Genomic DNA, 20,070 nt, shown 5'->3' with positions numbered 1-20,070 from the left:
AAACCTTAATTAGCTAAGTGCACTAATGATGCTAATTCCTGTAGCCCATCTATTAATTTTAAAATGAATGAATAATCCTAACCTAACTCAGTAACTTCAGATTTTTTTTTGTCAAAATGTCATTATTTTGTTATTCCAATCGATAGAAAAAATCGATACAATCAACATTTAATACTAGTGTTTTTACCGAAAAACTAATATTTAACGAAATATGATGACAAATGTGTCAAATTAGAACTATGGAACTAAATTAAATGTATTTAAATCGCTTTCTTTTCGGCGGATTAGCTAATGAGGTATAACTTAAAATAAAATTAGATTGTGCCTACAGGTATTAGCACCATTTTATTCTTAAACTTAAAAAAATCTAACTTCTATATTATTGCAAACCAAAAGATTAAAGAGACTTACTTTTGTTCCCCTGTGTTGTATATTGTATTGTAATAAAGTATGTTGTGAGAACTTAATTAAAATATTTTATTTTAAACTAACAAAAACTGTTACACTTTCAAATTATTTTTTTAATTACTCAAAAGTTCATTTTAAAACTATATTTTTTTTTAATTTTAAAAATCTTTGTAGTCTTGAATAGATATGAATGCTGTTCGGTGCGTTTATTTTAATTTTTGGAGGTTTGTAGGTTGGTATAGGACAAAAAAATATTTCAAACTATTCCCATAAAAAAAGAGTTAAATTACACACCAATACAATTACCAGAACAAGACACATACAAGCACAAACACAAGGTAATTCAAAAGTTAGGTATATAATATGTAGAAATATATTATACAATTTCAATAAAAAGGCGTTAGATAAGTGCAGTGTGAACACACCGTAAGCGAGACGGCCGCGCAGTACCTATTGTATCGAGATTGTATGGACCGGCGCACTATGGATCGAAAAATGGCTTTCATAGACATAGGGATTTAAAATTTTAAGTGGCGGTTTTTTTGCTGGATATAGCTTCTATTACCTATTACTATATAGGAAAATGATACCCGAGTTGATTCTGTGCAAAAGCGGATGAATTATAATTTTTTTACGAAAAATTTGTATGGAGCTACTATGAAAAATCCGATTATCTCGAAAACGGCAAAAAAAACCGTAATATCCTGACAGATGGTTATCGTACTAATTATTTATGATTTTTTGACATAACTCATATAACGGTTTGAGATGCCGTTTTTTTTTTAAAAATCGTCAAAATAAAAAATATTTATTTTTTGTTTAGAAACGGTTTCTTTCGAGTAACACAGGTATTTAACAACATTATAAGACATAATGGCATCACGCCTGTATTCCTGATGGAGTAGGCAGGGGTTAAGTATACCCAAGTAAGTATAAAAATGGCTTTCATAGACATAGGGATTTCAAATTTTAAGTGGCGGTTTTTTTTGCTGGATATAGCTTCTATTACCTATTACTATATAGGAAAATGATACCCGAGTTGATTCTGTGCAAAAGCGGATGAAGCGGATGAAGCTTGGGTATACTTAACCTCTGCCTACTCCATCAGGAATACAGGCGTGATGCCATTATGTCTTATAATATTGTTAAATACCTGTGTTATTTGAAAGAAACTGTTTTTAATCAAAAAAAAAATAATATTTTTTATGTTGACGATTTAAAAAAAAATGGCATCTCAAACCGTTTTATGAGTTATGTCAAAAAATCATAAATAATTAGTACGATAACTAGCTGTCAGGATATTACGGTTTCTTTTGCCGTTTTCGAGATAATCGGATTTTTCATAGTAGCTCCATACAAATTTTTCGTAAAAAAATTATAATTCATTCGCTTTTGCACAGAATCAACTCGGGTATCATTTTCCTATATTGTAATAGGTAATAGAAGCTATATCCAGCAACAAAAACCGCCACTTAAAATTTGAAATCCCCATGTCTATGAAAGCCATTTTTATACTTACTTGGGTATACTTAACCCCTGCCTACTCCATCAGGAATACAGGCGTGATGCCATTATGTCTTATAATGTTGTTAAATACCTGTGTTACTTGAAAGAAACCGTTTCTAAACAAAAAATAAATATTTTTTATTTTGACGATTTTTTAAAAAAAAACGGCATCTCAAACCGTTATATGAGTTATGTCAAAAAATCATAAATAATTAGTACGATAACCATCTGTCAGGATATTACGGTTTTTTTTGCCGTTTTCGAGATAATCGGATTTTTCATAGTAGCTCCATACAAATTTTTCGTAAAAAAATTATAATTCATCCGCTTTTGCACAGAATCAACTCAGGTATCATTTTCCTATATAGTAATAGGTAATAGAAGCTATATCCAGCAAAAAAACCGCCACTTAAAATTTTAAATCCCTATGTCTATGAAAGCTATTTTTCGATCCATAGTGCGGCGGCGTGGCGCGTCGGCCGGTCCGTCGATGCGTTTGTATGAACACACTACGCGTTACCGGTGCGCACATTCGTGTGGACAGCGAGACACAGCTGGCGTGTTGGTAGCACATTCGTTGGTACAACTTTCGTGATAGCTACGCGTGTGCGTAGAGCACGCCTCGAGGTTCCATATGCGCATATTTGTCACATAGGTCTAGCAGCTGAAGTGTTAAACGATACTTTTGAAAAGCACTATGCTCCCAAAGAGGATGTCTGTGTTGACGAAAGCCAAGTGCCTTTCAGAGGTCGCATCATATTCCGGCAGTATAACAAGAGCAAGAGGCATAAGTAAGGAATGAAACTTTTTAAACTCTGCACGATACCAGGCTACACGTGCAAATTACAACTGTACGCCGGCAAAAATAATGAACTTGTGAATACCACGCCTACAAAAGTTGTGATGTCTCTATGTGACCATATATTAAGTTTGGGTCACACAGTTGCAACAGATAACTGGTACACTAGCATGAAGCTCGCAAACGAACTACTCAACAAAGACACTAATTTGGTTGGCACTATCAGAAAAAATAGAAAAGGTTTGCCAAAAGTAGTGGTAGAAGCCAAACTAAAACCAGGCGAATCAAAGGCTATGGAGAATGAACGTGGGGTATGCGTATTGAAGTGGAAGGACAAACGCGATGTTTTCATGCTATCGACGAAACATTCTAAAGGATTTTCGACTGTTACTAAAAAAGGGAAAACAGTTCGAAAAACGAAAATGGTTTTGGCCTACAACAAAGCGAAAGGGGGCGGTGGATATGAGTGACCAGATGACCTCATATTCATCACCATTACGTAAAACTGTCAAGTGGTATAAGAAACTAGGCATTGAAGTCATTTTAAATACTGCTATTGTAAATGCTTGGGTAATGTATACCAAAAATAAAAAGATTAAGGAGAGTATAGTACAGTTTAGTAAAGTATCTAGTTGATGCAGGAAAAGATGAGGTCGTAGAACCTATGAACATTGAGAGACCGAAAAGACTGAAGCATCAATTGTTGAAAAGAGAGAGAAGTGTGAGAAATACAAGACGATTCTGTTCAGAATGCTACAAGATCTCTGTGGCGACGTATGGTTCAACAAAATCCCTTTCGGCCGTTTTGGCAACTAAGACTGGCAACCGGTTGCAAACAAAGAAAAAAACATCTTTATACGCAACTAGTTGTCAATAAAGAATTTTTATTCTTGTTTCACCACTAGTTGCCCACAAGGAATAGTTTTTCCGTCTTGGCAACCAGTTGCTAACAAAGAATAATTTTTCCGCAATTGAAACCGCCTTTTAAAATAAAACCCTATTATTGAAAAACTACGCTTTAAAAAGCCTTACGGCCAAAACTTTTCATTATTATAACAAACTATTGATTTTTATCGGTTTATAGGTAGGTCCGTTTCGTCTGGTTCCCTGTTCATCTAACGAGTTAATTCTCAGTTCGTCCGTTTCCCTGTTCGTCTATTTCCCCGTTCGTCTGTTTCCCAATTAGTCTATTATACGGACTGCTCTGACGGTGAAAGAAAACATCGTGAGGAAACCTGCATGTCTGAGAAAATATTAATTTTCTAATCCGCACTGGGCCTGTGGTCAATTAATTGCACTACAGCAGCTACTATGAAGATTCTGTTCATAGTACGCTATCTTCAATGTTAATATTCTTTTTGAAAACCAAAAACAAATGTTTTTTTGAAAGTTATGACATATCTAATATTATTAAATAATCATAATTATAGATAGATAAATACTAACAACTTTCTGTATTACGTATGGCATAGGTTATCTGTGAGTTGCATTTAGTATTAGGGTCTCAGCACACATATGGGATCGGAAAGGGATCGTCACCGTATCGCCTCGAGCCGTTCAGAATGGTTTGTATTAAACTCCCTACTGCAACGCACACTAATCGGAATAATAACGTAATCGCCTCGCCTCGGAACAGGCTCCGAATTTGAATTCCCGTGCTTACGGCTCATCGTCCCCGCGCTTACGTCTCTCCGTACCCGAGCTCACATCTCTTCGTCCACCCTTTCCTCTCCCGCGACTTGCCTGCTAAAGACGCCGTCATTGACCTTACAGATCGCATGCTTTCAGTCTGCCCATCGCGTAACCGAACAAAAAAGTGGACAATTCGTGTTATATCACATCTCTTTGATTTGGCGGTGGTAAATGCTTGGCTGCAATATAGAGCTGTTCAAATAGAGAAAGGTGCCATAAAGAGAAACATAATACAAATGCGTCAGTACAAACTCGATTTGGGTACAAAACTTATTGGAGACAATGAAGAACAAAGTGATGGTGAAAGTGGAGGTGAAGAGTATGAAGAGCCCGAACCCAAACACAAGAAACGTAAGATCCTTATCAAACCAATACCTTCCAGAGAACGCCGTATGAAGTCTGCTGCACACTTACCCGAATATAACACTAAACAATCGCGCTGTAGGAATAGAGGATGCTCCAAAAAGACCACAGTTTACTGCATAAAATGTGATATTTATCTCTGTTTTACACCAAATAGGAATTGTTTTTCCGACTTCCACAAGGATGCTGAGTAGTTTTTAATTGAAGCTTTACTTATACCTAGTTGATCTCATGATTATGTTCCTCATTAATGACTTAAAAGTACAAAATGTTGATTATTGTTCTGTTATGTTATAATTATAAGGAAGAATTGTTTAATTTTGATAATTTTTGAAGAAGACTGATTTATTTTTGTTTTGTTTCTCAATTTTCTGATAGGAGGCTTAAAATTTAAGTTTTTTTGTTTGCTTTTCAGTACCTTTACTTATTTTTATTCCAGATATCATCCCAGAATTATCCTATGTACTACATAAATCACATAGTAATATCGTCACTTTGTTCTCTACATAGGACATAGCGAAAAATCGTTTTTCCGAAAGCAGGATTTTTTTATCTATTTTTCCCTTGCATGTCAACCTATTCCGAACAACATACTAAAATTTCAGAAACATACTCCAAAAAAAGTGCTTCTGGTAGGCAGGAGGTAGGTATATGAATTGGCATTAATTTATTTATTATTGCATTGCACACATCTATTACTATCAAACGAATAGTTGATTCTCCTAAACGGAAGCTCGATGATAAATTAGTAAATGTAGATCCAGTTATGAAGTACCTGCAACAATAAATGTATATTTAATATACGTTTTATAATATGTGTATATGTTTATGTGAATGTGTGTGTATGTGCTCCCTTTCACACATACATGTGTAACTACATGCGCTTGATATAGTTAACCATGATTTATTTTATTTCAGAATCTGAGTGCAAGAAAACTTGGTTAAATCTTAGAGAGTCTCACAGACGAGCTATGAAGAAGCGTAAAACTAAAAGTGGTCAGGCAGCCCCGACGACGAAAAAGTGGACCTTTGAAGATGAAATGAGTTTTTTAGTACCTCATTACAAAGAAAGAAATACGATCTCTTCGGTTGATGATGATGACGGTTCAGATGTTAGCAGTTTCTTGGGTAATGATGATTCACAGAACTCAATAAACATAATTCAGTCTCCAGAAAACTTACAAGCGGAAACTACTCCACTTTCGCCGCGTCCTGAGTCTTCTGCATCTTCAGTTGCATCCAAAATTTCATAAAAAAATCTTAATATTGAAAAAAATTCAGCGTCACAAACTTTAATGAAATATTTATTAAATCACAACGAAACCAAAAAAGAAGATGAGATAGATAAATTTTTAAGAGCATTGCGGCAACGGTTAAAAAAATTTTCAGAATATAACCAAGCTGTTATGAAAAGTAAAATATATAACGCAGTTTCGGAAATGGAGTTAAAAGAAATCGCAGAGAAACAAAGCTATTATAGTTATCGCAACCCTTACATTCCCCAAAGAGAAGATGACATGCCTCGAGGTTATACCACTCTAAATAACATTAGGCTGCCCCCACATTGGGCGTTGGCCGAGCGTACGCGTTTCCTGAGCGTGCTGCCGGCGTCGGCGCGGCGCGGGCGTCGCGTCAGCGCACCGTCTGCGGGGCGCGGGCTTCGCGTTGTCCAGCGCCGCACAAGCGCTGCGTGAACGCCGCGCAGACGCCGCGCTTACGTCGCGTTCCACGGGCGTTCGGCCGCCCGTGCCCGTGCCCGGCAGCACGCTCAGGAAACGCGTACGCTCGGCCAACGCCCAATGTGGGGGCAGCCTTAGCCACGAGATACAATCAACATCTGGCGCTTCAAACATTCATGATTTTAATATTTCAAACTTAGAAGAAAACGATTCGGAAAGTGAATGTGATTCGGTGGAAAATTTTGTCACTGAAAACGTTGCTCGTATGTCTTCAAATAGGCTACAGACATGGAGAGAACCAAGGGGATTACAACCAACAGTGATTGCATTCACGGAACCAACAGGTATTTATGTTTGTTACTCTTTCACTGCAGAACGGCTGGACAGATATGGAAGTCTGGAATAACATATTTTTTTAGGGTTCCGTACCCAAAGGGTAAAAAACGGGATCCTATTACTAAGACTCCGCTGTCCGTCCGTCTGTCTGTCACCAGGCTGTATCTCATGAATCGTGATAGCTAGACTTGAAATTTTTGACTAAATGAAACCTTTGTTTTAGGTATCAAGAAACCGTATGATAACGAACTACGAAATGCAGACCCAGGAGCGTATTTCTCACTGTTAGTCTCGGACGAAACGTTTGAGGAAATAGCAGTGCAAACCAACTTGTATGCTTCGCGACGCGTAAGCACAAAGCCTTCCTCACGTTTGAAAAGTTGGAAACCAACCAACAAAAATGAAATCAAAAGTCTTTTCGGACTTATTATGTACATGGGTCTAATCAAGCTCCCAAAAATAAGTCTTTACTGGAGCACAGACAGAGTTTTCAAATAATCTTTTGCACCATCCGTAATGAGTCGTAATAGATTCGAACTGTTGCTGCAGAATCTGCATTTCGTTGATAACGAAAAAGCAGATACCACAGACAGAATTTATAAAATACGTGGTCTGATAGATATATTGAATAAATCGTTTAGACAGTACTATTTCCCCAAAGAAGATGTTTGTGTCGATGAAAGCCAGGTCCCTTACCGCGGGCGATTGATCTTTAGGCAGTACAATAAAAGCAAACGACATAAATATGGAATGAAGTTATTCAAGCTGTGCACGATACCAGGTTATACCTGTAAACTAGAACTTTATGCTGGTACTCGTAAAAACCATGAACAGGTAAATACGACGCCTAAAAATGTTGTGATGTCACTCTGTAAGGAAATACTTGATTTGGGGCACACCGTATCTACGGATAATTGGTACACAAGTTTGGATTTGGCCAATGAACTTATAGACAGAAGTACTCATTTAGTAGGTACACTGAGAAAAAATAGAAAGGGTCTCCCAAAACAAGTTATAGGTGCAAAACTTAAACGAGGCGAATCTGTAGCGATGGAGAACGAACGAGGCATAACAGTGTTACACTGGAAGGATAAACGAAGTGTCTTCATGCTCTCTACAAAACACTCTAAAGGATTTGCTAGTGTGCATAAGAAAGGAAAAGTGTTCCGAAAACCGAAGATGATTATAGCGTATAACAGAGCAAAAGGAGCTGTTGACATGAGTGACCAAATGAGTGCGTATTCTTCGCCATTGAGAAAAACTATTAAATGGTATAAAAAGTTAGGCATCGAGCTAATTTTAAATACGGCAGTAGTAAATGCGTGGATAATGTTTAGTGAAAATACAGCTCAGAGAGGAATTGTGGAATTCCGACGTCAATTAGTCGAATATTTAATAGACTCTGGGAAAGAAGTACCTGAAGACGTCGAGAATGAATCAATTTCAAAAAGACCTAAAAGATTAAAACATACTTTAAAAATAAAAGAAGGCAAAGTGAGGCAATCCAGGCGCTTCTGTATTGATTGTTATAAAAGCTGTGTTTCCTCGTTTGGATCAAGAATTGCCAAAAATAAGGCCAAGAAAGTGGCATCCTATTGTTTTGAATGTCCTGGACAGCCCCACTATTGCCTTGAATGTTTTAATAAGTGCCATCGTTATTTTTAAGGATGTGATGTAATTTCTCTATTTTTTTTTAATTTGAAATGTAAATTTTTGTTAAGAATTTACTACTAACGTTAACATATACTTAAATAATAAATGTTTTTTTTTCAGTACACAGTTTTTTCCTCTTCCTGTAAAATTATGTTAACACACACAACACAGTTTTACAACCATTAACAAATAAATTTAGATTTTAAAAATTATTATCAAGGACATTTTTATGTTGTTGTATGTTTTCCTTCAAAAAAAAATTTTTTTTTAAAGTTACATAGAAACCATCTGAAAGTTTTACTCCTGAGCGCCATTCCGGTCACTTCGTACTAAGAAATTTATGGAACAAGCGACCTACGGCCCGTAAAACAACTCCGAAAAGAGGTCTACCTTGAGGTCACCGGTGCCCTACACGGCGCCTAGATACAAGACCGTGACCGGTCACCGGTGACCTACATGGCGGTTAATGTGCTAGCCGTAGCCGAGTTGACGTACAGGCGCTGCTGATACGCTTTCGTTACGTGCATACGGTAGGTTGACGCCTGGTTGACAGCGAGGCGAAAGGCGTTACGGTTACGATCACTTTCCGATCCCATATGTGTGCTGAGACCTTTAATCGTCAGTTTACGACAGAGCGCAAGCAATGTCTACTTCAAACATTTACCCAAGTACATCAAGAATAGAATTCTTAACCACAACAAGAGGAGGCATATCACTTCGGTACGAAGGCCGCCGTTACCACCGAAAAAAAGATTTATGTAAATGGGGAATCGTTCTTTAAGTGTTGTACTAAAAGTGGTTGCAAGGGCAATCAAACTTTAAACTCTCGTAATGAAATTACAAAGTCACCAAAGCCACACGACAGCGACTGTGAAAGCAACTATGAAAGAAATGTCATTTTAAAGCAGATGGACTACCTAAAGCAAAAAAGCAGTTCCAACTTTGAATCAATACAGAAGCAGTATGAAAAGGTAGTGCATGATCTTAAAGACAATGGTATTCATTTTCTTGCTGATATACCAAAATTTAATTCTATAAAGACTGGCCTTTATAATGAACGGAACAAGGTTTTAGGTGTATCAAAATCTCGTTTTCAACATTGTCGTGATGCAGAAATACCCTCTAAATTTAAACGTTTTTTACTTGCTGAGTATGTGGATGACGATTATCGTATAATTGTGTTTTGTACCAATGAAAACAGAAGAAAGTTAAGTTACTATTACCACTTTTATGCCGATGGTACATTCAAGAGTTGCCCAAAAGGGTTTAAACAACTTTATTCTATACATGGATATAATAAACAGAGTCAGTCGGTAGATCCTTTGTTATTTGCATTATTACCTGATAAAAAGCAGAAGACCTATGAAATTTTGTGCTATTTAATAAAAGCAACATTACCATCTTGGAGGCCTATAAAAATCACTCTAGATTTCGAAGTAGCTGCCATTAATGCTTTTCAAAACGTTTTTCCAAAAATAATATTTAAGGGTTGCTATTTTCACTTTAACCGTTGCTTGTGGAGGAAAGCAAAAGATTATAATATAAAGCTAAGGACTGAGAAACGACATGTAGCGCGGTGTGTGGGACTTGCGCGATTGCCAATTCAATACATAGAAGACGGATATGATTACGTAATGAATAGAAGCCCCAATGGTGAAGGAATTAACAAGTTTAATATGTATTTTAAAAAACAATGGATGAAAAACAATCAAATGCTCGATACTTGCTCTTGTTCAAATGAGAAAATAAGGACAAATAATAACATCGAAGGGTGGCACGGAAAAATAAATAAGTATATTGGGAGAAAATATCCATCACTGTCACAATTATTGGAATGTTTAGAAACCGATAGTGGTAGTTTGGCAAGCGAGTCGTGGCACTAAGCATTTTTACAAATTTTTTATGTGGCAACATTTTCGAACTGTCATGTCAAACGTCACAAATCTGTTTTGTAACCTATCGTCTAGTGTATTTTTATCAAAATATTCCGAAATTATGTCGAAACCGATAAAAAGTGGCGTGAGAAGTATGTTGTATACTATGATAAATAATTACGAACATTGAAAAAGTGAATTCAGTGAAGCTGCGATGGAAAAACAACGCCTTTTGGATGAAATCCTGTCCGCGTCAGGTACTATGACCAAACGTTATTGATACTTGACGGTATATATTTTTATGTTTCTATTTTTTCTTTTACTTAGCTAGAAATCAGCATTTGTTCTTTTATTCTTTCAGCTCGTGTGGATGATGAAGTTAGAAATTCAATTCAAGGTCTAGTTCTGGAGTTACAAAAAAGTCAAGAAAATGAGATGTGGAATTCAAAGTCACGATATATAACACAAATCAGCACCATGACAGGTAGTAAACTGAAAAATATACCTTTGATAATATCCAATTTCTTGATACTATCTCTGTAAAAAAATCTGACTAATCAAAATACAGGCTTTCGCCTAGTTTGAGGTACGTTCTTAAAGTAATCTGTTGAACTGTGTAATTTCACAATGAATAAAGATTTGTTTTAATTTACTTAGCATTAGTTAAAATATATTAGTTAATATAAAAATAACACTACTACTAGTTAGATCGTCCTTGAAATATTATGTACTAGTTTAAATACTTTGTACTAGTTTGATGGTCCTTGAAAAATTTTAATTAACACATTAATCCGTTTTATTTTACAGGAGTAAGTGTTAGAACATTACGACGAATACAAAAAGAAGGTTCTATGAACCAAGGTGAATGGAATACACCAGGTAAAAAACGACCACGGCAACCGACAGTGTCCAATTTGGATGATTTTGATATTTCTGTCATAAGAAACAAAATAAACGAGTTTTATGTTGTCAAAAAGTGTGTTCCAACCTTAAGAAGCTTACACATGGAGCTGCAGGATTCAATTCAGTTCTCTGGAAGCCGGGAAACGCTGCGACAACTTTTACATAAAAATGGCTTTGAATTCAAAAAAAAATAAAAATGAGCGATCTATTCTTATAGAAAAATTTGAATTAGCTGCATGGAGGCATAGATACCTGAGGACCATTCATCAAAAACGCCAAGAAGGAAAACATATTGTTTATCTTGATGAAACTTATGTCCACCAAAACTACAAACCCAAAAAATCATGGCAAGGACCATCTACAAGTGGATTAGTGGATAAAATATCTGCAGGAAAAAGACACATTATAGTCCACGCAGGATCAGAAAAGGGTTTTGTTCCTAATGCTTTATTAGTGTTTAGCACAAAATCGAAAATGGCTGACTATCATGATGACATGAATAAAAACAATTTTTTGAAATGGTTAGAAGAGAAGCTAATACCAAACCTGATGGAACCCTCTGTAATTATCATGGATAATGCGAGTTACCACGTAACTCAAATTAACAAGCCACCTACAATGCACAACTTGAAAGCTGACATTCAAAAGTGGCTTTCTGATAATAATATTTCGTTTGACGAATGCTTTACAAAGGCTGAGCTCTTATGTCTAGTGCAAGAAAATAAACCAACTCCTCTATATGAAGCAGAAGAGTTACTGAAACAGCATGGGCATGAAGTTTTAAAGTTGCCTCCATATCACTGCGACCTCAATGCGATAGAACTTAGTCAAACTGGAGCTTGGTCAAACGAAAGATTGCAAGCAAAAATTTGGGCGTGCATGGCACTCACACCGATGAATTAATTCGAGAATGTTTCTCAACCGTCACCGCAAGCGACTGGAAGAAAATCACTGACCACATAATTAATGTGGAAAATGAATATAAAACTAGAGACAGAATTACAGAGACTGAACTGGAACCATTTATTATAAATGTTCGTGAAGACGATAGTGACAGTGACGATTCCCTCTCTGGTATTGAGTTTCTCGAATCTGATTTTGATTATGAATAAAATGTTATTATTTTTAGTACTGTGTTTTTTTTTTTAACTTTATATTTCAATGGAAGTTGAATAGTGCTCCAATGTGTGTTCTCTTTCTATGGAAACCAATGGCGAGGTTTTGAGCAGGCAAGGCTATGAATAAATGTCATTATCATTTAATATTTTGTTAGCTTTTTGTCATGTCAGTGGTTTTAGCAGAAATTTAAACTCATTTCAATTTCTGTCCCGGCCGGCAATTGAACTCGGGACCTCTTGAATGTTGACTACTGAACCACTCAGGTCGTCTGACAGCACGCACCCACAAAAGAACAAAAGCAGTTCTTATAATTTTAGACAATGTCCATAAATAACCAATTATCAAAACCGTTTTATCCTGGTATATTGAGTGTTGTCTGCATAAGATTTTTCAAATTTGCTGCCGTTTTCTTGTGCCACGACTCGCTTGCCAAACTCTATACACAGTTTGAAAAATAGTAATAAGAAAAGTAAGGAATACAAATTAATTGATCAAGAAATTGATTACGCAGTAAAGGAGTTGGAAGAAAAAAAAATCAGTTGGCCACTGCTTGGAGATTATAAGTCCATATGCAATAACATTTTAACTAAGTAATTGTTGTAAAATAAGAATTTTGTAGTTTAATTTCAATTAACGGATATGTTTTTATTTTGGTTTATTTGGTGAAGTTCCAGTTTAGTTCGATACAATAATACAACAACGGTTTTTTATTACATTAATTTTGTTTGTTTTCTTTATTTGTAAGTCCAAACTATTACGAAATTCCTTGTGGGCAACTAGTGGTGAAACAAGAATAAAAATTCTTTATTGGCAACTAGTTGCGTATAAAGATGTTTTTTTCTTTGTTTGCAACTGGTTGCCAGTCTTAGTTGCCAAAACGGCCGAAAAGTCAAAATCAGCCAAAAATAAAACTAAGAAAGTGGCAACATATTGCAAAGAATGTCCTAATGAACCACACTTTTGTTTGACTTGCTTCAATAAGTTTCATCGCTACGTATAAAACTAATATAACTTCTCGCTTCTTTATTCATGTTCTATACTTAGGTTTTACTATTTTAAGTGTCATTCTAAGTAAATATAAGTACATCCATGATTATCGTGGCATTAATATAATTATGTTTTTTTACTCTGTCCTCCACATATTGCCCTATATTTGCTACAATTTCATAATTAGACAGACACCATACGAAAGGAGTAATCTACAGCGCCGCTCCGGTCCCCTGCATACGGTACTATTTCGTTAACAAAACAGGTCTACCTTGAGGTCACCAGTGACCAACATGGCGCTTAAATACAGGAGGGAGTCCGGTCACCGGTGACCGGAATGGCGTTTAAGGTGTTAATTAATATGAAAAAAATAAAAATAAAATAAAATTCAATATAAATTATAATTCACGATAAATTGAATAAATAATATATTTAATTAAGTTAAATATATTAATTGTTATATTGAATTTATTAATAATTCATCACCAGCCCATTAACGTCCCCACTGCTGGGGCACGGGCCTTCCCTATGGATGGTGTTCGATGTAATCGAACACCTTATAACACGTGCGGCCTAATTCCGCCGATTAACTCATATTCAGTGCAATTATCCGTATCTTACGTACCGGACGTGCATTCATAACATTTTCACAACATTTAATAGTAAGTTTTCCGTGAACAATAAATCAGTTTACTATTGAGTGACAAGTGTATCATTCGCCATCCCAGAACAGCAAACAACAACAACACACACACACAACCCCAATAGATGGATAGGGAGATCGGGCCTTAAACCACCACGCGGGCCCAGTGCGGATTGGTGGTTATTAACGACTGCTACTGCAGCCGGGACCAACGTCTTAACGTGCCTTCCGAAGTACGGAGGAGCTCGAGATGAAAACTCCTATGACCGGCCTTTACGAAATTGCTTAACTTTAACAATCGCAGACCGAGCGCGTTTACCGCTGCGCCACCGAGCTTCTCATTCGCGACCTAGGAACAAATTTGCGGACCTAGTTTGTACGCGCCTTTGAACCAATATGGATCATCCATTTGCAATTGTATCAGAGCAACCGCTCGCCCCCCCACCTAAGCCAACCCCGACACCTTCGCAGAAAACCTCTTCCACTAAGAAAAGACCTCGAGGAAAAGGAGCAAAGCAACGTTCGACCGAAAAATTCACCCAATCGGCGAATCAGAAATTCATGCAAGAAAAGCGTGATGCAGCACTCAAGCGAATTGGCGTTTTTAATCAAGACGCCGCTCAGCTAGAGCAGAGTCTCCGCTTTATGACGGTTACCGTCCAACCGAGAGCCATTCCTCTACCAGTGGCAACAAGAGGAGCTGGATTTACAACAGTGGCAGAATACAGCCGCTTAGTTAGTGCGTGGAATCAGGAAACGGTGTACATGATTTGTACTATCTATTAATAATTATTAATGAATAAACGTATGTGTCAATTAGGGATGTGAAAAAATAATCGATTTTTATAATAATCGATTATTTCAAAAAAATAATCGATTTTTATTAATCGATTTATGGATCACTAATAATCGATTTTTGAAAAATCGATTTTTTTTTTAGCAATTTCTTAACTTTCGATTTTTTAAGAGTACCTATTTAAGGTAACTGGTAACACAGTCTGAACTGAAGAATATCTGTGTGATGGCCGCTGGCGACGGCTGTGTGAAATAGCGCCATCTAGTATGTAGCGAGAAAATTATCAAGTCAGTCGGTGTGATGGCCGCTGGCGACGGCTGCGTGAAATAGCGCCATCTAGTATCTAGCGAGAAAATTATCAAGTCGGTCGGTGCTTTGCTATCTATTCATCGCGGGGCCATGTCGCGGGGTACGTTGGGTCGGTAAAACAGTCCTAGTCGGAGTCGGTAAAACAGTCCTAGTCGGTAAAACAGCCTAATAATATTTTGAATCGAGTTGAGACTTGAGGGTGATTTTGAAACTTTGTTGTTGTAAAAATATAACTAACTCATCGACTTAAAACTTTGAATTACTTAAATATTGTCCGAAAAACAAGAAACCGCATCTTGGGGAAAAGATTGCCCAAACTATTATTCCTTCAGTGTTTGCCCACAGATTTGTGGCAGCAGTAGGTACTGAACTGAATTGTTATTCATTATTATTATTATTGTAAATAAAGTTGATTTTTTGTACTTTTAAGCTGTTTAATTTTATCCCTTAAAAAATCGATTTTTATGAAATAATCGATTATTTTTAGTAAAAACATCGATTTATTTTAAATCGATTATTTGCCAGCAATAAAAAATCGATTATTTAAAAATCGATTTTTCAAGCACCAAGTCACATCCCTAGTGTCAATTACCTACTAATTCATCCAATGCGAAACGGGAATAAATCTTTGTGGTATTTTGGCTTCTTAAAGGTACCTTGTTTTTCCATCATCGCATTGGGCTTGCCTGTAATGGTGATGTGGTTGTACTATTACATATAAGTATAAACTAGATTTCGCGTGGTTCGCTCGCAGCAAGCTGCTCGCGTGTCCTGTATTAGTTCGATGCTATGTATGGCGGCCATCTTGTTTTTCCGCCATTGTTTTACCGCGATAGAATTCGACCAATACTTAAATAGGTCTCGTGAAACCAAAAAAGTTCTAGGTGCTATAGTTTTGCCAGGCCGTAGGGTGACCCCTGATACGGAGCAGTTTTCCAAGATGACGTTCCGATAACACCCCTATACATCGTTTTTACCCCCGAGACATTTTCTGGGAAAACAAAATTTTGTATGGCGGCCATCTTGTTTTTCCGCCATTTTGTTTTTTTTTCACCCGCAATAAAATTTGACCAAGATTTAAATAGGTTTCGCGAAAAAAAAATTGCTCCAGGGTTTATAGTTTTGCCAGGCTGTAGGGTGTCTCCCTGATTCGGAGCAGTTTTCCAAGATGACGTTCCGATCACACCCCAATACATCATTTTTACACCCGAGACATTTTCTGGAAAAATAAAAAATTATATGGCGACCATCTTGTTTTTCGGCCATTTTGTTTTTTTTTTCACCCGCGATAAAATTTGACCAAGATTTAAATAGGTTTCGTGAAATCAAAAATGTTCCAGGTGCGATAGTTTTGCCAGGCCGTAGGATGTCTCCCTGATGCGGAGCAGATTTCAAAGATCGAGAAGTACTTCCATACTCAACATGACATTCCGATTACACCCCCATACATTGTTTTTACCTCAGACATTTTTCTGAAAAAACAAAATATTTCTGAAAACACAAAATTTGTACGGCGGCCATCTTGTTTTTCCGCCATTTTGGTTTTTTTTCACCGGCGATTGGATTTGACTAAGATTTAAATACGTTGTGCGAAAAAATCATTGTTCCAGGTGCGATAGGTTAGCCAGGCCGTAGGGTGTCTCCCTGATGCGGAGCAGTTTTCAAAGATCGAGAAGTATTTGCATACTTAACAAGACGTTCCGATTACAACCCCATACGCAGTTTTTACCAACGAGACATTTTCTGGAAAAACGAAATTTTGTATGGCGGCCATCTTGTTTTTCCGCCATTTTGTTTTTTTTTTCACCCGCGATAAAATTTGACCAAGATTTAAATAGGTTTCGTGAAATCAAAAATGTTCCAGGTGCGATAGTTTTGCCAGGCCGTAGGGTGACCCCTGATGCGGAGCAGTTTTCAAAGATGAGGTTCCGAACAAATCCCCCACACATAAATTTTACCCCCGAGGCATTTTCGGGAAAAACGAAAATTTTGTATGGCGGCCATCTTGTTTTTCGGCCATTTTGTTTTTTTTTCATCGGCGATAAAATTTGACCAAGACTTTAATAGGCTTCGTGAAAACAAAAAAGTTCCAGGTGTGATACTTTTGCCAGGCCGTAGGGTGTCTTCCTGATGCGGAGCAGTTTCTGAAGATAGAGAAGTATTTCCATACTCGACAAGACACTCCGATCACATTCCTATACATCATTTTTACCCCCGATGCATTTTCAGGAAAAACGAAAAATTTGTATGGCGGCCATCTTGAATTTCCGCCATTTTGATTTTTTTTCAACGGTGATTGAATTTGACCAAGATTTAAATAGATTTCGTGAAAACAAAAAAGTTCCAGGTGCGATAGTTTTGCCAGGCCGTAGGGTGTCTCCCTGATGCGGAGCAGTTTTTCAAGATCGAGAAAAATTTCCATAGTCAACGGGATGTTCCGATAACAATCCCATACACAGTTTTTACCAACGAGACATTTTCTGGAAAAACAAAATTTTGTATGGCGGCCATCTTGTTTTTCCGCCATTTTGATTTTTTTTCACCGGTGATTGAATTTGACCAGGAATTAAATAGGTTTCGTGAAAAAAAATTTGATCCAGCTATAATAGTTGCGCCAGGCCGTAGGGTCTCTCCCTGATGCGGAGCAGTTTTCCAAGATCTGGAAGTTTTCCCATACTCACCGGAAGATCTCGATCACACCCCCCATACATCATTTTTACCCCCCAACGCTCCTTCTGGGAGAACAATTATGTCAGTGAGTGAGTCAGTCAGTCAGTGGGTTTGCAGCTATATATATATAAGCTATATATATTATAATACTAGATGTCGCGTGGTTCGCTCGCAGCAAGCTGCTCGCGTGTCCTGTATTAGTTCGAAGCTTTGTATGGCGGCCATCTTGTTTTCGTGAAATCAAAAAAGTTCTAGGTGCTATAGTTTTGCCAGGCCGTAGGGTGTCTCCCTGATGCGGAGCAGATTTCAAAGATCGAGAAGTATTTTCAGGAAAATTTAAAAATTTGTATGGCGGCCATCTTGTTTTCCCGCCATTTTTTTACCGCGATAGAATTTGACCAAAACTTGAATTGGTCTCGTGAAATCAAAAAAGTTCTAGGTGCTATGGTTTTGCCAGGCCGTAGGGTGACCCCTGATGCGGAGCAGTTTTCGAAGATCTAGCAGTATTTCCATACTCAACAAGACGTTCCCATAACACCCCTATACATCGTTTTTACACCCGAGACATTTTCTGTAAAAACAAAAATTTGTATGGCGGCCATCTTGTTTTTCGGCCATTTTGATTTTTTTTTACCGGCGATAATATTTGACCAAAATTTTATTAGGTGTGGTGAAAAAAGAATCGTTCCAGGTGCGATAGTTTTCCCAGGCCGTAGGGTGCCGCCCTGATGAGGAGCAGTTTTTGAAGGTCGGGAAGTATTTCCATACTCAATATGACATTTTATATAACGTTTTTATGTATGATATTTTGATCTCATCCCTCTTACATCACATTCACCCCGAGGCATTTTCGAGAAAAACGAAAATTTTGTATGGCGGCCATCTTGTTATTCCGCCATTTTGATTTTTTTTTCACTGCCAATTGAATTTGACCAAGATTTAAATAGGTTTAGTGAAAAAATAATCGTTCCAGGTGCGATAGTTTTGCCAGGCCGTAGGGAGTCTCCCTGATGCGGAGCAGATTTCAAAGATCGAGAAGTACTTCCATACTCAACATGACATTCCGATTACAACCCCATACGCAGTTTTTACCAACGAGACATTTTCTGGAAAAACGAAATTTTGTATGGCGGCCATCTTGTTTTTCCGCCATTTTGATTTTTTTTCACCGGCGATAAAATTTGACCAAGATTTTATTAGGTTTGGTGAAAAAAGAATCGTTCCATAAGCGATAGTTTTCCCAGGCCGTAAGGTGCCGCCCTGATGCGGAGCAGTTTTTGAAGGTCGGGAAGTATTTCCATACTCAATATGACATTTTGATCTCATCCCTCTTACATCATATTCACCCCGAGGCATTTTCGAGAAAAACGATAATTTTGTATGGCGGCCATCATGTTTTTCCGCCATTTTGTTTTTTTTTTCACCGGCGATAAAATTTGACCAGGATTTAAATAGGTATCGTGAAAACAAAAAAGGCCTAGGTGCGATAGTTTCGCCAGGCTGTAGGGTGTCTCCCTGATGCGGAGTAGCTTTCGAAGATCGAAAAGTATTTCCATACTCAACATGATGTTTCGATCACATTCCTCATACATCATTTTTACCCCCGAGGCATTTTCGGGAAAAACGAAAATTTTGTATGGCGGCCATCTTGTTTTTCCGCCATTTTGGTTTTTTTCACCGGGGATTGGATTTGACCAAGATTTAAATATGTTTCGCGAAAAAAAATTGCTCTAGGTTTTATAGTTTTGCCAGGCCGTAGGGTGTCTCCCTGATGCGGAGCAGTTTTTCAAGATCGAGCAGTATTGAAATACTCAACATGACGATCCGATCACATCCCTATACATCATTTTTACCCTCGAGGCATTTTCAGGAAAAACGAAAATTTTGTATGGCGGCCATCTTGTTTTTCCGCCATTTTGGTTTTTTTTCACCAGGGATTGGATTTGACCAAGATTTAAATATGTTTCGCGAAAGAAAAATTGCTCCAGGTTTTATAGTTTTGCCAGGCCGTAGGGTGACCCCTGATGCGGAGCAGTTTTCCAAGATGACGTTCCGATCACACCCCTATACATCATTTTTACACCCGAGACATTTTCTGTAAAAACAAAAATTTGTATGGCGGCCATCTTGTTTTTCGGCCATTTTGATTTTTTTTTACCGGCGATAAAATTTGACCAAGATTTTATTAGGTTTGGTGAAAAAAGAATCGTTCCAGGTGCGATAGTTTTCCCAGGCCGTAGGGTGCCGCCCTGATGAGGAGCAGTTTTTGAAGGTCGGGAAGTATTTCCATACTCAATATGACATTTTGATCTCATCCCTCTTACATCACATTC

General features: G+C 37.4%; 2 protein-coding genes and 1 long non-coding RNA gene across 3 annotated transcripts; 2 read left to right on the top strand and 1 right to left on the bottom strand.

Annotated features, from left to right (window-relative positions):
- Positions 1 to 5,424: 5,424 nt before the first annotated feature.
- LOC126375617 (uncharacterized) lies at positions 5,425 to 6,290 on the bottom strand. The gene is made up of 2 exons (XR_007567628.1): positions 5,951 to 6,290; positions 5,425 to 5,543 (listed from the first exon to the last, which is right to left on the bottom strand). It is a non-coding gene; the product is annotated as an uncharacterized LOC126375617 (long non-coding RNA).
- A 300-nt stretch (positions 6,291 to 6,590) lies between these two features.
- LOC126375523 (piggyBac transposable element-derived protein 2-like) lies at positions 6,591 to 8,458 on the top strand. Its single transcript, XM_050022498.1, has 2 exons — positions 6,591 to 6,791; positions 7,007 to 8,458. Exon 2 carries the CDS (start codon positions 7,300 to 7,302, stop codon positions 8,446 to 8,448), a length of 1,149 nt encoding a protein of 382 aa, XP_049878455.1. The 5' UTR covers positions 6,591 to 6,791; positions 7,007 to 7,299; the 3' UTR covers positions 8,449 to 8,458.
- Positions 8,459 to 9,054: 596 nt separating this feature from the next.
- LOC126375548 (uncharacterized) lies at positions 9,055 to 11,380 on the top strand. Its single transcript, XM_050022527.1, has 3 exons — positions 9,055 to 10,567; positions 10,672 to 10,794; positions 11,118 to 11,380. The coding sequence occupies exon 1, from the start codon at positions 9,345 to 9,347 to the stop codon at positions 10,317 to 10,319; it is 975 nt and encodes a 324-aa protein (XP_049878484.1). The 5' UTR covers positions 9,055 to 9,344; the 3' UTR covers positions 10,320 to 10,567; positions 10,672 to 10,794; positions 11,118 to 11,380.
- Positions 11,381 to 20,070: the final 8,690 nt, after the last annotated feature.

This window comes from Pectinophora gossypiella, chromosome 19 (genome assembly GCF_024362695.1).
Source record: "Pectinophora gossypiella chromosome 19, ilPecGoss1.1, whole genome shotgun sequence".
Classification (NCBI taxonomy): domain Eukaryota; kingdom Metazoa; phylum Arthropoda; class Insecta; order Lepidoptera; family Gelechiidae; genus Pectinophora; species Pectinophora gossypiella.
Note: the sequence above shows the minus strand (reverse complement) of the source record. Positions and strands in the feature narration are given on the sequence as shown.

Coding starts and splice junctions, on each gene's coding strand:
- LOC126375523 (XM_050022498.1), top strand. CDS start 7,300: ATGAGTCGTAATAGATTCGAACTGTTGCTGCAGAATCTGCATTTCGTT.
- LOC126375548 (XM_050022527.1), top strand. CDS start 9,345: ATGGACTACCTAAAGCAAAAAAGCAGTTCCAACTTTGAATCAATACAG.